Source organism: Crinia signifera, chromosome 5, assembly GCF_055691185.1.
Source record: "Crinia signifera chromosome 5, ASM5569118v1, whole genome shotgun sequence".
Taxonomy (NCBI): Eukaryota; Metazoa; Chordata; class Amphibia; order Anura; family Myobatrachidae; genus Crinia; species Crinia signifera.
Window position 1 is genome coordinate 67,970,318 of NC_139221.1, and position 19,016 is coordinate 67,989,333.

A 19,016-nucleotide genomic window follows, 5' to 3' on the forward strand; every position below is an offset into this window, starting at 1 on the left:
ACATCGCATCGCATAGGTTTTGCAATGCAATGAGGAGAGATATAGTACAAAAAGTATGTTCAGCAGATACTTTTTGAGTTGTGCGATGAGATCTGTGATGGGAGCGCGCATCTCATCGCACCCAGCAATTGTACCGTGTATGGGCACCTTCATACAATTTTTTGACTTTCCCAACTTATTGGACCCACATCAATCAGACTCAAAACACTCCAAAATGGTAGTAAATGAGTTGATCATTGCTAAGGGGAATTCAGTTAGCCGCAGTGATTTTTATCACTGTCTAATTGATAGCCCAGGTCTATTCAATTAGCCATGAATGAATGTGCATGTACATTAACCAAATCCATGAACCAAATCCACATGAACTAAATCTGTACACGTTTATTTCCATTCATTGATTTACTGTTACAATTTGGTTTATATATTAATATATATATATTTATCACCACGCACCTTGACAAAGGGGGACCACCCCCGAAACGTTGGTGCCAGCCTTTTCTTGATTCTTAATATATATATATATATATATATATATATATATATATATATATATATATATAACAAGTGGGGTGTCCGGCACTCCTCGCTGAACGGAATAAACGTGCCCGGGTGCCTTCCCCTGTGGCCTTGCTGCCACTAATACAACCTCCGATAAGAATGGGCGTCACTCCAGGTCTTAGGTGAATCAAGCGGTGAAGTTTATTTTTCCTTCTAAACGGTCAACGCCGTTTCGGGCAGTCGCCCTTCGTCAGGACCAGAAGAAATAAAGTACAATGGTTGTTGCACCATTGTACTTTATTTCTTCTGGTCCTGACGAAGGGCGACTGCCCGAAACGGCGTTGACCGTTTAGAAGGAAAAATAAACTTCACCGCTTGATTCACCTAAGACCTGGAGTGACGCCCATTCTTATCGGAGGTTATATATATATATATATATATATATATATATATATATATATACATACCATAGTCTCTAAAACATTACTTTGATGTAAATTATATAGCATGCTCTCTGTTCTTCTATGAATGTATAGTATGACATTTCTGTTCTGACTAAAGTCTTTCAGGTTGTCCAATTGCTGCAGCTGAGAAGCTCTCAAAAACACAAGATAAACACTATTCCTCTACTACTGGTTCAAACCTTGAATCTATTCACAGGTATATATATTAATATGGATTTGATAAATAATGTGTAGGACCTATGTTAATTGGGGATTTGGTCAACTTGCCATTTTTGGCTGTCTCGAACCAGCTTCACATTGCAGCTTTAACACGGTATATTGCTGTTTTTTTACCGTTTTAAAACCGGGACAGCTGCAATGTGAAAGCTCCATTGTCAATTTACCGGTTACAGAATACCGGTATTTTGAAACGTGTTAAAAGCAGGATCCTACACGTTTAAAAAAGTGATGGTAAAAAACGGCATTGAAATGGTAATACCCCTTTCAGACCGCACTTAAACGGGTAATATACAGTTTAAGCTATGCGTTGTGAAAGGGGTTAAGGCTGTGTGCCCATTTTTTTAAAATGTTTCAAATTAACGGATCAATGCCATTTATGCGATGTGAAACCAGCTTAATTTGGAAGCAAAATGGAGGCATTTTCTTGATACTGTGAAATCCTACTTTAAAACCTTACTACTATGTGAGCATCCGTAGGGATAATGCAAGTATCCATACATCTTAAATCCGTAAATTGCTGCTCTCTCCAAAGGCATAGCTACCATGGGTGCAGGGAGTGCAGCTGCTATGGGGCCCAGAACAAGGAGTGGCCCACTTTTCGTGTCAAAGTTTTGCCCCTGGATCTGTTCATTGTAATGTGGTATAAAATTAACTAGAGGCATTATATTACATAATATGAAATGGGGGGGGGGACGACTGTATTGTGGCCTAATATGATGTGGATACCCTATAGTGTGACATATTATGAACTCAGGGCATTGTAATATGTAATAATATGAGTGGGGGAACTGTATGCCATAGTGTAAACTGCTGGTACTGTGTTGTATAATGTGCATTGGCAGCTCTACAATGTAGCATAATGTGAACCAAGTCACAAATATGGGCCCATACAATTCTGGATATTCCTCTGCCTCGCACTGTTTTTCCATCCAACCCCACAGATCTGTATGAATCAATAGGAGACCATATTTTCACAGTGAGGATGTCAACAAGGTCATTGCAGTTTCCTGACAGTATCATGTTCTTACTCTAAGCATACCACTTACTGGCATGTGTCAATGTATAACACCTGGACATTGTAGCCATAGTTATAACACCCCCACATTGGACCTGATTCAGGTGCGGTTGTATTATACAGTACATAGCTGTTGATTCCAGCAGCAATACTGACATATATAAATGTAAAAGAGGTGTCTGGATTAAAGAGATGACTGCATCATTGGATCATTCTGCAACACCAGGTTGAATTCACGGTTGAACTAAATGGACACAAGTCTTTTTTCAGCCTTACCTACTATGTAACTATGTAACCACTGGCCTGTTGGATGATGGAGACCTGGGCTTCAGCATTCCAAAAAACAAATATGACATGTCTATGTTTTGTGAAACTGAGACCATCACTGCCCCCTTTCTGCCACAAGCGGCTGTTGACTGTCTCACATGATGTCTGCAGCCTCTTTGCATGCTACAATGCAATACCCATAGTGCACATGCTTAGTATGGATCCTGCACATGTGCAATGAACCAAACATGGGTACATTGGGACTTCTCTGGTATACCAACTGGATCTGGATCAGGCCTGTTGTCTGTGTGATGTACCCATCTCATTACAGAATTTCAGTCCGTTAATAGATTTATCATTGGAAAAAAAAAAATCTGTATTCATTCCTTTGTAGGAGATTGTCTAGCATACAGTTCCTTTACTACATTGGCTGACATATAGGTTGGTAGTTGATGTAGTTACTGTTGATTCTCCAAATACTGTGCCAAATGATCTGGACATGGTAACATGAAAAGTGTTCCTTGGTGGGGAAGATCCTGAGCATTTTGAATGTTACTTTTCTCAAAGCAATGGTCTTCACAATTTGGAGAATTTATTCCATTTGTGTTTCATTTAATGTAATCTTGCAGTTTGTTGCATTCAGAAACTCTTATGTCCTTCCCCAAGTTTAACAATAGTGATGGCTTTAATTTAGAAATGATACAGAGTGACAGAGACTTGATGTAAGGAATAATGCACGGTGTGATATCAAAGAAGTGTACTCAAAAAACTGAAGAAATGATGGTGCCTAACGTAAGGGTGCTTTCAGGGAAGGTTTTGATGCAAAGAGGGAAAAAGCGATAATTTATGCGTTAAGCTTTAGATACCAGTCAGTATTCTATGTGGAGATAGCAGAGAGAAATGGATACAAAGAACAGTACATGAAAGAGTGGAAGAGATCAAAGGAGGAGAGGAAGATATGTTATTAAAAATGGCACTGGATGCTGAATCAGATAATTACATGTATTATACAGATGGAGCCGCTGTCTTTGTTGCTGGTCCTGGCGATTCTATCGCCAACCGCCAGGACCCGCCATTAGATGGAAGGGGGTGTGCACACACAAAATGCTTGCACGGCCGTTCCATCTGAGCCCACCGCCGCCTTCCATCGCTTCCCCACCACTCCCCCGTTGGTGCCCGTAGCCCCCGCACCCCTCTAACCCTGACCATCTCCCTGAAGCGGAGATGGGCAGGGATTTGGCTCACCGCCTCCGAGTGAAGATACTATACGAATTAATAAAATATTTATATTCCCTTGTATTCGTTGACTGCAAAAACATTTTTTAACTGGTGTTCATTTTTTGCCTGTACACCTCTTTTAGAGCGACATGTGTAAAGCACGTTGAAGTTACACAATTCAGTTATCGGACTGCGCCAGTTACTACAGCACGAGCGACAATAATTAAAGAACATGATAGATTTGGGAAAGCTCCTTTTGACTATGCCAGCTTTGATGCACAAGTGTTTGGGAAACATACTATTGCAACAGTTGTTCACAGCCAAGAGACAAGTAATGGCGAAGGTGAGAATAATAAATATGTGTCATATATTATATCTTGCCAACATGTGAACATATATATGCATAGTTTATTGGGCTTGTACTTATTAGAATCTGTATTACCAGTTGACAGTTTTGCTGTGTATTGTTTATCATCCAATAACAGAGTGAAACAACAAACTCCCAAATTTTAAAGGTTAACAAAAGAGGTATAGTACTGTAAATGTTATAGAAAATGTTAGTACATAATCTAAAAGTGCATGGAACACAATTTATTTTCAATTGGTTTTGAATATGAAATCATCCAGCTGGTGTCCTTCATTAGCGATATACATTTGTAGTCAATTTCTGAAGTTTTGCATCACTTGGCGGGTAATTTCCGGTGTTATCACTGCAATATCTTGACTAAGCACGCTCTCATTTGCCTGGCTGCTTTAACAAGCAGAATTTTCATTGCTAGGCAGAAAACAGTCCTCATGAAAGGCCTCTACACAGTCAACGAGGCCATCTAAGAGCTGAGTTCTACAAACATCAACCAAGAACCATTAATGAACTGGTCTGCTATAGACCAAGAAATGACGATATCATATTCAAAACTAATTGAAAATAAACTGTGTTCCATGCACTTTTACATTTTGAACTAAAATTTTGAATAGCATTTAGAGTGCAATGCCTTTTTTTTGTTAACCTCTAAAATCTGTGAGGGTTTTCTTTTTTGCCATAGCCATTATTTGTAAGGACTGGAGTCGAAAGACATCAATTTAGACAATGTTAATGGGTAATTCCTGACTGGCTGGTTGTCATTTTGGTCACTGAAAAAGATCAAAGCTCACAAACACTAAGGCCCTTATTCAGATCTGATTGCAGTACAAATCTGTTCTCAAAATGGGCAAAACCATGGGCATTGCAGGCGGGGCAGATGTAACGTTTAGAGTTAATGGGGGAATTATTTTGTTTCTGTGCAGGGTAAATGCTGGCTGCATTATTTTTACACTGCAATTTAGATTTCATTTTCATCACACCCCACCCAAATTTAACTCACTCAGCAAATGTTACATCTGCACCACCTGCAGTGCACATGGTTTTGCCCATTTTGAGAACAAATTTGTACTGCGATCAGATCTGAATAAGGGCCTAAGTAACGAGTTGGAGTCTTGCACATTGGTGTGTTATGAACTTTGCCAAAATCTTGTATGAAAGAAAATCACAGGTTTACAATGTTCAAGAAGTTTTCTGACAATCTTCTTATAAAATACATTTCATGACAGGAGATAAACAAAACCCAATTAAAGAGCATTGAATTGTACTTTAGCCATAAATTGTATACATGTTGTAATCATTATAGTGTGTTCGTCCCAGTCTTATGACTGGGCAATCAATGTTTACCTACTAAGCAGGGTATTCAATGTTCCGATTCCGTGGAAAAAGGCGAAAAAGCATCCATTTCCTCAAAGAATAGATGGAATTCGCATTCCATCTATTTAATGTTTTAACATTTTTTTTTATTTTCGGAAACAATCCAAAAATCGTCAAAGACATAGATATGCAAATCCATGTCTTTTCCACGGAAACGAATTTAGTGTCCGTTTACGCAAATGCCGATTCTGCTTTTTAAAGAGCCGGATCTGCAAATCAATCAAATTGTGTATTGAGGAATAAAGGTGATGTTTCAGGGTACCAACCCCGTCCTCAGACCATTCCTACAGGCTATATATATATATATATATATATATATATATATATATATATATATATATATATATATATATATATATATATATATATATATAGAAGGAAAAGAGATAGATGTGCGCTCTGTCTGTTTCACCACTTTAGTACATTAGCAGTCATGCATTGGTACATAAAAAAGATTTTTATTATAAATTTCATCACAATAATAGTGTGTCAGAAAAAAAGGCTTATACAAAGTTCACTTTTCAAATTCAGATCCCAATTTTGTTCAGATAAGTAGCATCAGATCCGGTACTTATGTAGTATCTGGGCTGCCGATTTTTTGATTGTATGCCTTAAGTTAAGGCATACAATCAGATGCGATGCGATACGATATCGCATCGCATCGCATACGATGCGATGCGATGCGATGACCCGATTTTTCCATAGGATTCAATGTTAAAATGGACTGAGTCCATTTTAACATGGAATTCAATGGGAAAAAGGGGTCCTTTTCATACCCCTACTATCCAAGTGGGCATGGAGTTGGATATAAACCTGTGGCGAGCGTAGCGAGCCACCGAGCCCGAAGCGTGGCGAGCGAAGCGAGCCCCGCGAGGGGACGGTATTCTGTGTCCCCTCGCGGGGCTCGCTACGCTCGCCACGCTTCGGGCTCGGTGGCTCGCTACGCTCGCCACAGGTTTATATCCAACTCCATGCCCACTTGGATAGTAGGGGTATGAAAAGGACCCCTTTTCCCATTGAATTCCATGTTAAAATGGACTCAGTCCATTTTAACATTGAATCCTATGGAAAAATCGGGTCCATCGCATCGCATCGCATCGCATCGCATGCGATATGGTCGGGTGCGATGCGATGCGATGGACCCGATTTCAAAATCGGCAGCCCAGTTACTACATAAGTACCTCAGATCCAACTTCATGATATGTGTAACTTCTTAGGATGCGAGAACAGGGTTTTCGCATCCTAAGAAGTTACACATATCATGAAGTTGGATCTGATGCTACTTATCTGAACAAAATTGTGATCTGAATTTGAAAAGTGAACTTTGTATAAGCCTTTTTTTCTGACACACTATTATTGTGATGAAATTTATAATAAAAAACTTTTTTATGTACCAATGCATGACTGCTAATGTACTAAAGTGGTGAAACAGACAGAGCGCACATCTATCTCTTTTCCTTCTATCTGTCCCACCTGGTACCTATATTAACAGCTAGGTACGGTAGAAGTGCTGCTCACTAACCAGCGCAGAAAAAGGACCACATTCCCCCCCATTTTCCCCATATATATATATATATATATATATATATATATATATATATATATATATATACATGTTGTATTGCCGGGCACAACCTCCTTCTGTTTTGCGTTCTGGGTGCCCACACTGAGTTTAGATGCAGAATCCCAGAATCCCAGTTAGAGCGCGGCACTCCAAACAATCAGCAACGTTTCGATGCTACGCAGGCATCGTCATCAGGCTAATTAGCCTGATGACGATGCCTGCGTAGCATCGAAACGTTGCTAATTAAAGAGCTATCTTTTACCCACCGCCATATCGTTTGTTTGGAGTGCCGCGCTCTAACTGGGATTCTATATATATATATATATATATATATATATATATATATATATATATATAAATATATATATATATATATATACACATAGAGAGAGAGCACGCAGCAACATACATTTATGCATAATTATTGAAGTATTTAGCCACAAATGAAATCATATGTTGCATGCATGTAATCACATCTTTCTTTAACAGCAAAACAATTTACAAGTCCAGTGAAATCTTCCAACCGACTGCCTAGCGCCCACACACAGAGCCCCTACCATGCCAGCTCTTACAGCTATGGTCAATGTGGTGAAGACACCCACATAGCAGCAGCTGCTGCCATCCTCAACCTTTCCACCCGCTGCAGGGAAGCAGCAGCAGAGATCCTGTCCAACAAACCATTGGGTCTGTCTGCCAAGGTAGGAGAATCCAAGATCCTGGAGGTTGTAGTGGCTACTGAGCTGTGAATAAACTGCTTTTCACATTAATGTTAAATGCCACAAAAAACAAGCAATGTACTCTACAGCATCTACAACAATTTGACATATTCCAATAGAAAAAAACTGTGCAATGAATTAAACTCTGAAATTAGAAGTACGGTATATGTTTTTTCAGCAGATATAATCGTCAGAGTAGTGAAGTATAAGACATGACCCACTGTCATCTCCATGTTAAATGGAGCTGAGTTTTTTTTATTTTTGGAAAGCTATGATTTTTCAGGCATTTGGTAATTCTGTCTTGCTTACATTGTTCTGGGAGACTTCAAGCAGCGTCTCCAACATTTGGATGAGCATGGTATATGCTGAATTAGGCATGTACTAATCTATTTGTTATGAACATATACCAATTGTTGAGCCCTATCTTATTAAAAACCCCTTCTGAGAGGTCTCCTATTATTTGGATTACATTAAAAATATATATAAATTGAATTTAAATAAGCTTTCGGCTGCATTAACATGTAATTGTTAACTCTTACTAACCTGATCACTTACTGCCTGTAGCCCTGGGTGCTGATCCATGCATATAGTTTTGCCAGGGCTTTATGGTCCTTGGCAAAAAAAAAAACAGGACTAATGCATGTGACCTTAAAAAATGTTTGAGGGGACTGAAATATACCAATTTCCACACAGCATTCATAGGGACCAATTCAATTCCAAGCAATGGTTGGTTGGCTGCACACATCACTCAACAATATAAACCATATGATTGGGAATTTAACTGGTCCCAAAATCTCCCTTTACTGTAGTGTCTCAAACCTACTACCTCTTTTTAAGGACAGGAATACTTTTTGAATGAATGTGTACTTTTCTATGCAATGTGACAGTCAGAATTGCGATGGTAATTTCTAGAACACTGGAGTCCTGACTATCAGGAGCCTGATAGGGGGCAAGTGCATTCAACCCTCTTGCAGGCTCGCTACCACGATGTGGGCTTGGTGGTGAGCTGCACTCACCACCTATTCTATTCTCCCTCTATAGGGGTCTGTGAGTCACTCAGTATTGTCCATTCAAGTGATGTTAAACAACCCACAAGGGAGAATTCTTTTTGGTACTTGTGTATTAGCACGGCACCCATTGCATCACAGACCATAAGGCATGCGATGGTATACGATGCGATGCACTGTTATACAATTTTAACTTGTATACCATCGAATTGTATGCCATTCTATCGCATATACAATGGTATGCGATTTAAAATTGTATAAGCAACCTAAAGGGTTTTCCCATGTTAAAAGTGGCCCCTATAAGTTAATTAAACGTGTTGGGGGCTTTCTATGTTAAAAGCACCCCCAACGGCACCCCCACTATCAACGCTAACTCGAAGCGTGGCGAGCGGCGGCGGTACGCGTCCTTCCACCTTTTCATACACCCACTATCCACGTCGGCATGGAGTTGATTTTATATAGTGTAGTGAGCGCAGCCCGAAACGTGGCGAGCGCATCGAGTCCCATGAGGGGACGCAGAATACATGTAAAGTTATACACGTCCCCTCGCGGGGCTCGCTGTGCTCGCCACGCTTCGGGCTAGGTGGCTCGCTGTGCTCGCCACACTATATAAAGTCAACTCCACGCCACTGTGGATAGTGGGGGTATGAAAAGGTCGTAGGACGCGTACCGCCGCCCCCTCGCGGGCTCGCTGCGCTCGCCACGCTTTGGGTTTACGTTCATAGTGGGGGTGCATTTAACATTGTAAGCCCCCATTAGGGTGCTTATACAATTAAACATTGTATAAGGGGCTTATACAATTGTAAACCGCATCGCATTGCATCGGGTGTATGCCATGCGATGCGATTATATGTCGTGCGACCAAATTTTGTGGGCGCCGTGCTAGTACACAAGTACCTTCTCTTTAGTGTGCCTGGAGGCTTGGAGAGGCTTTGCTTCATCTAAATGAATGCCACAGTTGCAATTAGCATCTGCTATCTATTTTAATAGTTTATCATATAAGATTAACATGAATGTTATTAGAAACCTGTAAATCCCCAAAATGAAAAGATCACATTTCTCATATAGGGGCATATGTATCAAAGCATGGAAAGTGATAAAGTGGAGAGAAAAAATGTACCAACCAATCAACTCCCGTCACACAAACTGTAACATGGCACGCTTGGGATCGGCATACAGTGTGACTATCCTTACAAAGAACTAAGGTTCAAAAAGGGTTGAGATTACCTATAGGATAAATAAAGAGGCAGACTAGAATGGCCAAGTGGTTCCTCACTCCAGTGAAATTATATTTTCCTGTGTTTGTTAGGAGCTGATTGGTTTGTACTATATCTCTCTCTAGGCTTTGATACATATGCCCCAAGTTGAAAACAGCGTTCCATAATAAAGATGCCCATTTTCTGTGCTGCATTTGAAACAAAAATTCATATGTACATAGATTTTACATATCATTGGTTTGTCTCTAATTATTCCTTAAGTGGCAAAATGGGGGAGGCAAGGCACAGCAAGCATAGGCTGAATACAGTAAGGATACAGTGTGTTCTCATAAATGTGACTCAATTACAGTTGCAGATACACCTCTAGAAGGCAAAACTGCATCAGCAGCAGTACTAGCTAGGAGCTTCTGATTGGATAACTGCTTCTAGAGGCTCCCTTTGGTGTGGATTGATAGACAGAGTCAATAGGTTGACATGAAAAATGTTGACATGGTCAAAAGGATGTTATGGTGAAAAAGAAAGACAGATTAAAAGGTCAACATGAGTTTTTCCACTTTTTTGGTGTCAGTGTCAACATGGACATCCAATTGGTAGGCTACGGGAACTTTCACATTTGTAGTCCACGTGGATGTTAAAATATATGTAAAAAAAAAAAAAAAAATTGGGCAAAACTTACGTTGACCTTTTCATGTTGACCCTTTGACCACACTGACTTTTTGACCATCTCGACCTATTGTATGTTGATCTTTTTCATGTTAACCTTTTGACCATGTTGGCCTTTTGGTGTTGACCTATTGACTGTCTATCTAGACACTGCATATCTATCAACCTAAACCAGCGCCCTCCACCCCTCATCTCTGGCATGACTTAATTCATCAGTGTGGCTGCTAAATTACAAAAATTCCAGGCTGCTTAGCTTGTTTTACTTAATATCAATTTGAATGATTATAGGAAAGAAGATTAATATTTGAATTGTAAAGGTGGAAAAAATTGAAGTGTGTTTTTAAGTAAATGTTATTTGTTAATACAGCAGTTATATTTACTCTGTTATGTATATGATACTTCACAGTAGAACATTAAGGCCCTACAGTGGAGTAGAGGCCCAAAATGTAACATACTGTATGTGACCAGCTATCTGGGTGGGTGGGACCAGCAACCATAGAGGCCTGGCCAACCCTTTGAGAGGACATGCAAATAATTTGATTGGAAGAAGGGCTAATTTTGGTAAAGTTTCCATTGGAAAAAAGCCACCAAGTTTGATCCGTTATACTGCACAGTGGGGCCCACTGGGGATTTTCTATGTACCGTATTTATACACAATATTGTATAGGGTAATGTGACTTTAGCATTTACTACTAATTAGAGATGTGCAGACTCGGATTCCAGAGATCCGAGCCTGCACGGACGTCATCATTCTGAACCCGGTTCCAAGCAGCGCTCGGAGATTCCCGCCTGACTCGGGTCCATCCGCGTGGGCAGAACGTCATCGCCTGGCGCTGGATTTCGCGAGGCTTTAAATAGCGGCTGCTGCGCCCCCCATCTTCACTCCAGTCTAGTAGAGGGTTGGGAAAGGGTGTGTTGCTGCTGCTGGGGCTTAAACTTGAGCTTGAGCTTGACCTTGAACGCAATATTTTTTTTCCGCTGTGGCTGTCTCTCCCTGCTGCTGTGTACTCTGTTCTCCTCTCTGCTTAGGGTGGGATCACCCTAGCAAGGAGGACAGTCTAACTGTGTACTTGTAGTACTACTGCCTCCTCTGTGCTGGGGTCTACCTCTGGTGCTGTGCTGTAATATTATATATTATATTCATAATTAATTATATTATATATGTATATAGTCCACTGGTGCTGCCTGCCTTGAATCTGCCAGTATTATTTACTCAGTCCACTGTTGCCACTGGCAGTGCTACTGCCTAAGTGTACCTACCTAGTACAACTACATACTAGGCAGCTATATATAATTTAATAAAAAAATAATTCCTGTGCTGCGTGGGACTGTAAAAAATAATTCCATGCTGCTGGTGCACTGACGTGTGCCACTGAGTGCTAAGCAGTACCTAATAATAAAATTAATTATTATAAATTCTGCTGGTGCACATACTAGTATTGCTGACGTATCTACCTGTCTGGTGCCTAGTACTGCCGTATCTACCTGTCTGGTCTGGGGCCCACTGCCTAATACTGCCATATCTACCTGTCTGGTCTGGGGCCCACTGCCTAATACTGTCGTATCTACTGTCTGGTGCCTAGTACTGCCGTATCTACCTGTCTGGTGCCTAGTACTAGGCACCAGACCAGATGCCTAGTTCCTAGTACTGCCGTATCTACCGCTGCAGTGCCACTCTTACATGAGCCACGTGTTTGTGCCGCACACTTGGTGCAACCTTTTGCCCTAAAAACAATATTGTGAGGTGTTCAGAATAGACTGGAAATGAGTGGAGATTAATGCTATTGAGGTTAATAATAGCATAGGAGCAAATAAATAAATAAAATTCTGCAATTTTAGCAGTTTTTATGCTTTTTTTTTTTTTTTTTTAAATCAGAACCCAAAACCCAAAAATCCAAACACAAAACGTTTAGGGTGTGTTTTGGCAAAACCCATTAGAACCCAAAACCTGAAGGTAATCAGAATCCAAAACACAAAACACGAAAAGTGGCTGGTGCACATCCCTACTACTAATACATTTTAATACTTTGGCTATGCTTTCTTTAAATTATCCTTATCATTATGTCTGATACAAATGCAACTAGTTTCTTAAGATGCATATGAACATGTGCTTATGCCAATGCTATTTCCTGTGTATTCCAAGAAACGCAAGTCCAGCTCTAAATGTGCACCATAGTTTCTACAGTAAATGACCTGTTTTCCACAGCAAAAATCAAGGTGCATTGCAGTACAATGTGATATAATTTTTAGTGGAAAAAATCAATATGTATTCATAGCATTGGAGTATTAGGAAAGGATGTGAGAAAATTACTGTGCTAAAGCCCTTGAAAGACTGCTGGGTAAATAACAGAGGAGTGAAATCATTATACTCATCCCTCCTGAGAAAATGAATCATTAAGTAGATTATTTGTTGCCATAGTGTATTGTGATTCAAGTGTTGTGATTAAGAAGAAAAAACGAACAATTGAAATTAGTCTGTGGTGACTTTCTGCAAATGCCAAAATAAAGACATTTGTGTGGTCTTCATATCCCTAGTTACATGAATGTGTATTAAATATATTGTTTCTAAAAACAAAAAGATTATCATACAGTAATCATAACACTAGGGTTCCAGATGTATGAAGAGTACAGATTTCAAGAAGCCAACACACACACACACACACACACACACACACACACACACACACAGTAAGGTTATATTTAAGCATACTGTTTACTAGATTTTAGGCTGAACAGATTATTGATGATCTGAAAAGTTCTTAAACAACTTGTGTTATGTTAACATACAGTGTTGAAAGCCATGGGGGGATCCAAGGCAGCACCCTGGGAAGTGCCTTAGTGCTTCTTACTATGGCAGTTAAGAGTTGGATTGGTATCCTTGGCTTATCATGATGGAAGTGTTGGGCTTGACTGTGACATCATAGTCAAGCCTCAGACGGCCAGTGTAAGGGCGGGTATACACTGATTTTGGCTTGATTTGTCATTTCCAGGAAAAATGGATTGACAAATCAGGCATACAGTAGGAGCAAGTTTCATCTTTGCTCCTTTGGCCATGGCTAGCCATGGCTATTCTATTGTTCTCAGCTGCAATACGTATTGTATTGCAGTTGAGAACAATAGATTAGCCATGGCTAGCCATGGCTAGCCCTGCCCAAAGGAGCAAAGATGAAACTTGCTCCTACTGTATTGTTAAGTGTGTATGTTCGATAATGCACTCAGCGGGTCACATTCAAAATCTTCCAGTCGGCCATTTATTATTTATTTATTTACAGTTTCTTATATAGCGCAGCAGATTCCGTTGCGCTTGACAATAGTAGACAGTGATAAAACAAACTGGGTAACAACAGACAGACTTAGAGGAAGGAGAGCCCGGCTGCAAGCTTACAATCTATAGGGATATAGATCCCACCACAGCAGTACCACCAAGTTACAAGTCCAGAAGGGAAGCTATATAATACATAAGTGCCTCAGAGGGTTATGCGTGTAGAACTTAAATATGATAAGCTTGCCTGAAGAGGTGAGTTTTCAGGGAACGCTTGAAAGTTTGGAGGCTAGTGGAGAGTCTTATTGTGCGTGGAAGGGCATTCCATAGGGTGGGAGTAGCCCGATGAAAGCCCTGTAATAGTGAATGGGAGCTGGTGATCCGTGCAGAAGCGAGACGCAAATCTTGTGCAGAGCGGAGTGGTCGGGATGGGAGATATTTTGTGATAAGTAGAGAGATATAAGCTGGTGCAGTATGGTTAATAGCTTTATATGCCAGTAGAAGTGTTCTATATTGAATACGGTAAGATAGAGGTAACCAATGGAGGGACTGGCAGAGCAGATCAGCAGACGATGAGCATATTGCAAGGAAGATCAGCCTAGCAGCAGCATTTAAAATGGATTGTAGTGGTGAGAGTCTGTTCTTGGGAAGACCAGTTAGGAGACTATTGCAATAATCAATGCGGGATATAATGAGTGCATGGATAAGAGATTTAGTAGTGTCTTGTGTGAGATACGGTCATATTTTGGATATGTTTTTTAGATGCATGTAACATGATTTGGAGACAGATTGAATGTGGGGAAGAAAGGACAGGTCAGAGTCGAGAATGACCCCTAAGCAACGAGCTTGTGGGGTAGGGTAGATTGTCGAGTTGTCAACAGTGATGGAGATATCAGGATGGTAACTGTTCTTAGTTGGCAGGAATATAAGTATTTCTGTTTTGGAAATATTGAGATTGAGTTGGCGAGAAGACATCCAAAATGAAATGTCAGAGAAACATTTAGAGACCACTGGTGACAACTCTGGGGTTGATAGATAGATTTGAGTATCATCCGCATATAAGTGATACTGAAATCCGAAAAAGCTGATTAGTTTGCCAAGTGAGGAGGTATAGATGGAGAAAAGCAGAGGACCTAAGACTGAGCCTTGCAGAACTCCGACTGACAGGTAGGTAACAGGTAGGTAATGAAGAGGAAGTAGAGTCAGAGAAGCTAACACTGAAAGAGTGATCAGATAGGTAAGATGTGAACCATGAAATAGCTGTATCATTAAGACCTAGGGAGTGTAGTGTTTGTAAAAGAAGAGTGTGATCCACAGTGTCAAACACAGCAGAAAGATCTAGAAGAATAATTGTGAGTATTGGCCTTTAGACTTAGCAGTTACCAGATCATTCACCACTTTAGTCAGTGCTGTCTCAGTGGAGTGTTGAGAGCAAAAGCCTGACTGAAGCGGGTCTAATAGGGTGTTAGAGTTAAGAAAGTTTGTGAGGTGAGAGTAGACAAGTCTCTCGAGTAGCTTGGAGAGACATGGGAGCTGAGAGATAGGACGATAGTTAGAGAGAGAGAGTTAGGGTCAGAATTGTGTTTTTTTAGAATGGGAGTAATCACTGCATGTTTGAGCAGAGACGGAAAAGTACCAGTATCAAGAAAGAGATTGCAGATTTTAGTTAAGGTTGGAATAAGCACAGGAGATAGATTTTTAATGACTTGAACAGGTATAGGATCAAGAGGAGAGGTAGTAGAGTAGGAGGATAAGAAGAGTGTGGATACTTCCTTTTCATTTGTTGGATCAAATGAAGAGAAAGTGGCAGATGGTTCAGGTGGGGAAGAGAGTGGGTTAGAGGTAGTGAAAGAGCATACCATTTCATCTCGGATGTTATCAATCTTGTCCTTAAAGTAGGAGGCAAGTTCTTGTGCACTGACGGTAGCCGGTGGGGGAGGAGGGGGAGGGTACAGAAGAAACTTAAAGGTGTTAAAAAGTTGCTTAGGGTTGGTGGCATGAGAAGAGATGAGAGATTGGTAGAATGTTTAACAGTGTCCAAAGCATTGCAGTAGGAGTGGTAGCTAGTCTTATATGTGAGAAAATCAGTCATATTACGACATTTATGCCATTGACTTTCTACTTTACATAACTGATTTCGTAGTTGTCTTGTTGTTTTGGAGTGCCACGGTTGGCATATAAGCCTACGTGGGGTATAATGGGTAGCTGGAGCAACTTCATCAAGGGCTGTTTCAAGAGTCTGGTAGAGGTGGGAAACAGCAAAGTCAGGAGAGGTAAATGTAGAAATTAGTGAGAGCTGTTGTTGCAGGGAGGTTGAAAGTTGTGGAAAATTAATAGCATTAGTATTTCTGTGGGTTAGAGTAGGCTTGCATGATTTCAGTGTCAGTGAGCTTGGGGTAATGGAAGAGAGCGAGAGGGTAATGAGATTGTGCTCAGAGAGAGGAAAGGGGGTGTTAGTAAAATCATAGACTGAGCACAGCCTGGTGAAAACCAGGTCAAGGAAGTGGCCTTCCTCATGAGTAGAGGCGTCGGACCACTGGGAGAGGCCAAGCGAGGAGGTTAGAGAGAGGAGTTTGAAAGCATGCAGAGATGGTGGACTGTCAATAGCAATGTTGAAGTCACCCAGGATGATAGTGGAGATGTCAGAGGATAATAAATGGGGGAGCCAGGCAGAGAAATCTTCCAGAAATTTAGATTTGGGAGGCCCAGGTGGGTGATAGATAGCAGCAACGCGCAGAGAGAAAGGGGAAAAACCCTAATAGAGTGTACTTCAAATAATGTAAATGTGAGTGAAGGAACTGGTGGTAGAACTGAGTATGTGAAGGCTTGAGACAATAATATACCAGCCCCACCTCCTTTACAGTTACCAGGCCTGGAGGTGTGAGTGAAGTGGAAACCACCATGTGACAGGGCTGCAGACGAGGCTGTGTCTGATTGTGTGAGCCAGGTTTCTGTAATGGCCAGCAGGTTGAAGTTGTGAGAGATGAAGAGGCCATGGATGGATGTTAATTTATTGCAAACAGAGCATGCATTTAATAGGGCACATTTAAGTTGTTTGGTGAGTGGTGGGAGTCATGTGATATTTATGAGGTTAGCTGAATTTCTAGGATTAGAACCAATTAAATCTGAGTATGTCAGGTGGTTGGGGCCTGGGTTTGGTGATATGTCACCAGCTAATAAGATTAGAAAGGAGAGATAGATATAGGTGGATGTTTCTGTTTTTTTGTATTGGTGGTGAGATGTCGATGTGAAAGTACAAGTATAGAAGTAAGTAAAGAGCTCATGTGTGTTTAGAAGAGGGGAGTGGATAATAGAAGAGGCAATGTGTACTGAGTGGTGAGTGTCAGGGAGATTATAGGATGGTTGAAGTTTGGTGAGTATGCCATGTAATGAAATGAGAAGTAGCAGTTTGGTGAGCATGATGTGATTGTGTGTAAGTTTGAGATAGGGTTAAGTAGAGTGGATATTGTATAGTAATAATGTGTAATACTGTAAGTGTTGTATTGACCTTGCTTGATGTTGTTCGATGTTTTTCAACTGTTTTATAACTGTTCTTTATAAGTAATTCCCACTTTGTAATTTGCCATGGTTAATTTCCAACCACAAGATTTTGGATTTAATGCCTTGCTGTCTAATAAGGGTTTAACACATGAGATGTAGTGCTATATATTATTGCATATCAGTCCAGACTAGTGTGGCCAATCCCGGGATCGGGATCGGCGGGATCCCGGGATTTGGCCTAAAAAAGTCTGGGATTTCGCATGCGCAGTCTAATGCCGGGCAGCGTCTGAGCACTCGCTCAGACGCTGCCCGGCTGTTCCCGTAAACTGACCCCGCGTGCGGCCGGCGTAGCGTGACAGTAGAGGTCACTCTGCGCAGGCCACACGTCACCAGTGACCGCCCGCCTACCCGCCGGCCTGCCTCTGACTGCCCGCCTCTTCTCCACCGCCCGCCTGCACGCCAGCCTGCCTCCGCCCACCTGCCTGCTGTCTTCGATGGAGGTGCACTTGCCAGGAGGCACCGTGCACCTCCAAACCCACTCCTGGCCGCCCGCCCGCTCCCTTATGTAAGTAGATGTGCGGGTCGGCCAAGGTGGGTCCAATGCTAATAATGGGCTTTTTGGTTTGGATGCCAATCCCGGGATCCCGGGAATCCCGGGATTGAGCATTTTTCAATCCCGGAATTGAAAAAATGCCCCGGGATTGGCATCCCTAGTCCAGACTGCAAAGGTTAAAGTACGACAGTCCGGTCTAAGCTCAGAGGGTTGATTGAGTATAGAAAGAGTGTACATTTATGTTTTGTGTGAACTGTGCAGAGGGGATGTTAGTACATTGAGACATAATTGTGTAGTTCAGGTATTTGAGAAGCCCGCCTAAAAAAGGTCAGTTTTTAGACAATGTTTGAAGGTTTGGAGGCTAGTAGAAAGACTTGTTGTACAAATGAGGACATTCTAGGACAAAATAAACTCTTATCTGTGAATGGAAGGATTTAATGAGCATCTGTGACAGGGGTGGACATCGAGTTAGAGATAAAGAGCCCAAAATCTGTAGGTTTGTCAAAGTTTCATTATCATATATGCACCAGCTAGTCCACATAACCTGGTATGGCGTTATGTAGGCTAATGACTGTGTATCACACCCCTATTTTAAGACATGTTGGGAGCGAGTCCAGTGCACCATAAATAATATATAATTTTCATAATCTTTCCAATATAAAACTGTTGTGAAAGATGTAAATGAAAAATTCAGAGCGGTATTGAAATCATTTAAAGAGCCTCATCCACATAAAGTACACTGAAAAACTCAGATCTACATAAAAAATAAATTGAAAAAGCCAGATCCAGATTGTAAAACATTTTAAAAGCCAGATCCACATAATACATTTTAAAAGTCAGATTCACATAAAATAAATTGGAAATGCCACTTCCACAGAAATACATTTTAAAATAAATGTCCACATAAAATACTGCACTTAGAAAAAGCCACATCCATCTTAAAAGCTAGATTCAGAAAAATACTTCAGCTCCTTGGTGTGTCACCAGCTCATCCTCATAAGTCATTCCAGCAGTTACTTGTGTGTCACTCCAGCCCCATAACTAACTGCCATTGCAGCAGCTCCTCATGTCCTTCATGTGTCATTTCTAACACACCCCTCCCCTCCATTGCCATTGC

The 19,016-nt window shown here is 41.0% G+C and overlaps 1 protein-coding gene across 7 annotated transcripts in view; it reads left to right on the forward strand.

The window, feature by feature from the left end:
• The window catches only part of ST18 (ST18 C2H2C-type zinc finger transcription factor), a 248,881-nt gene that overhangs the window by 166,140 nt on the left and 63,725 nt on the right, over positions 1–19,016 (forward strand). For all 7 annotated transcript variants that reach the window (XM_083187401.1, XM_083187400.1, XM_083187397.1 and 4 more), the window contains exons 9-11: positions 1,060–1,158; positions 3,825–4,024; positions 7,470–7,678. In XM_083187401.1, the coding sequence (XP_083043527.1) occupies positions 1,060–1,158; positions 3,825–4,024; positions 7,470–7,678 (508 nt within the window). The remainder of the gene's footprint in view (positions 1–1,059; positions 1,159–3,824; positions 4,025–7,469; positions 7,679–19,016) is intronic.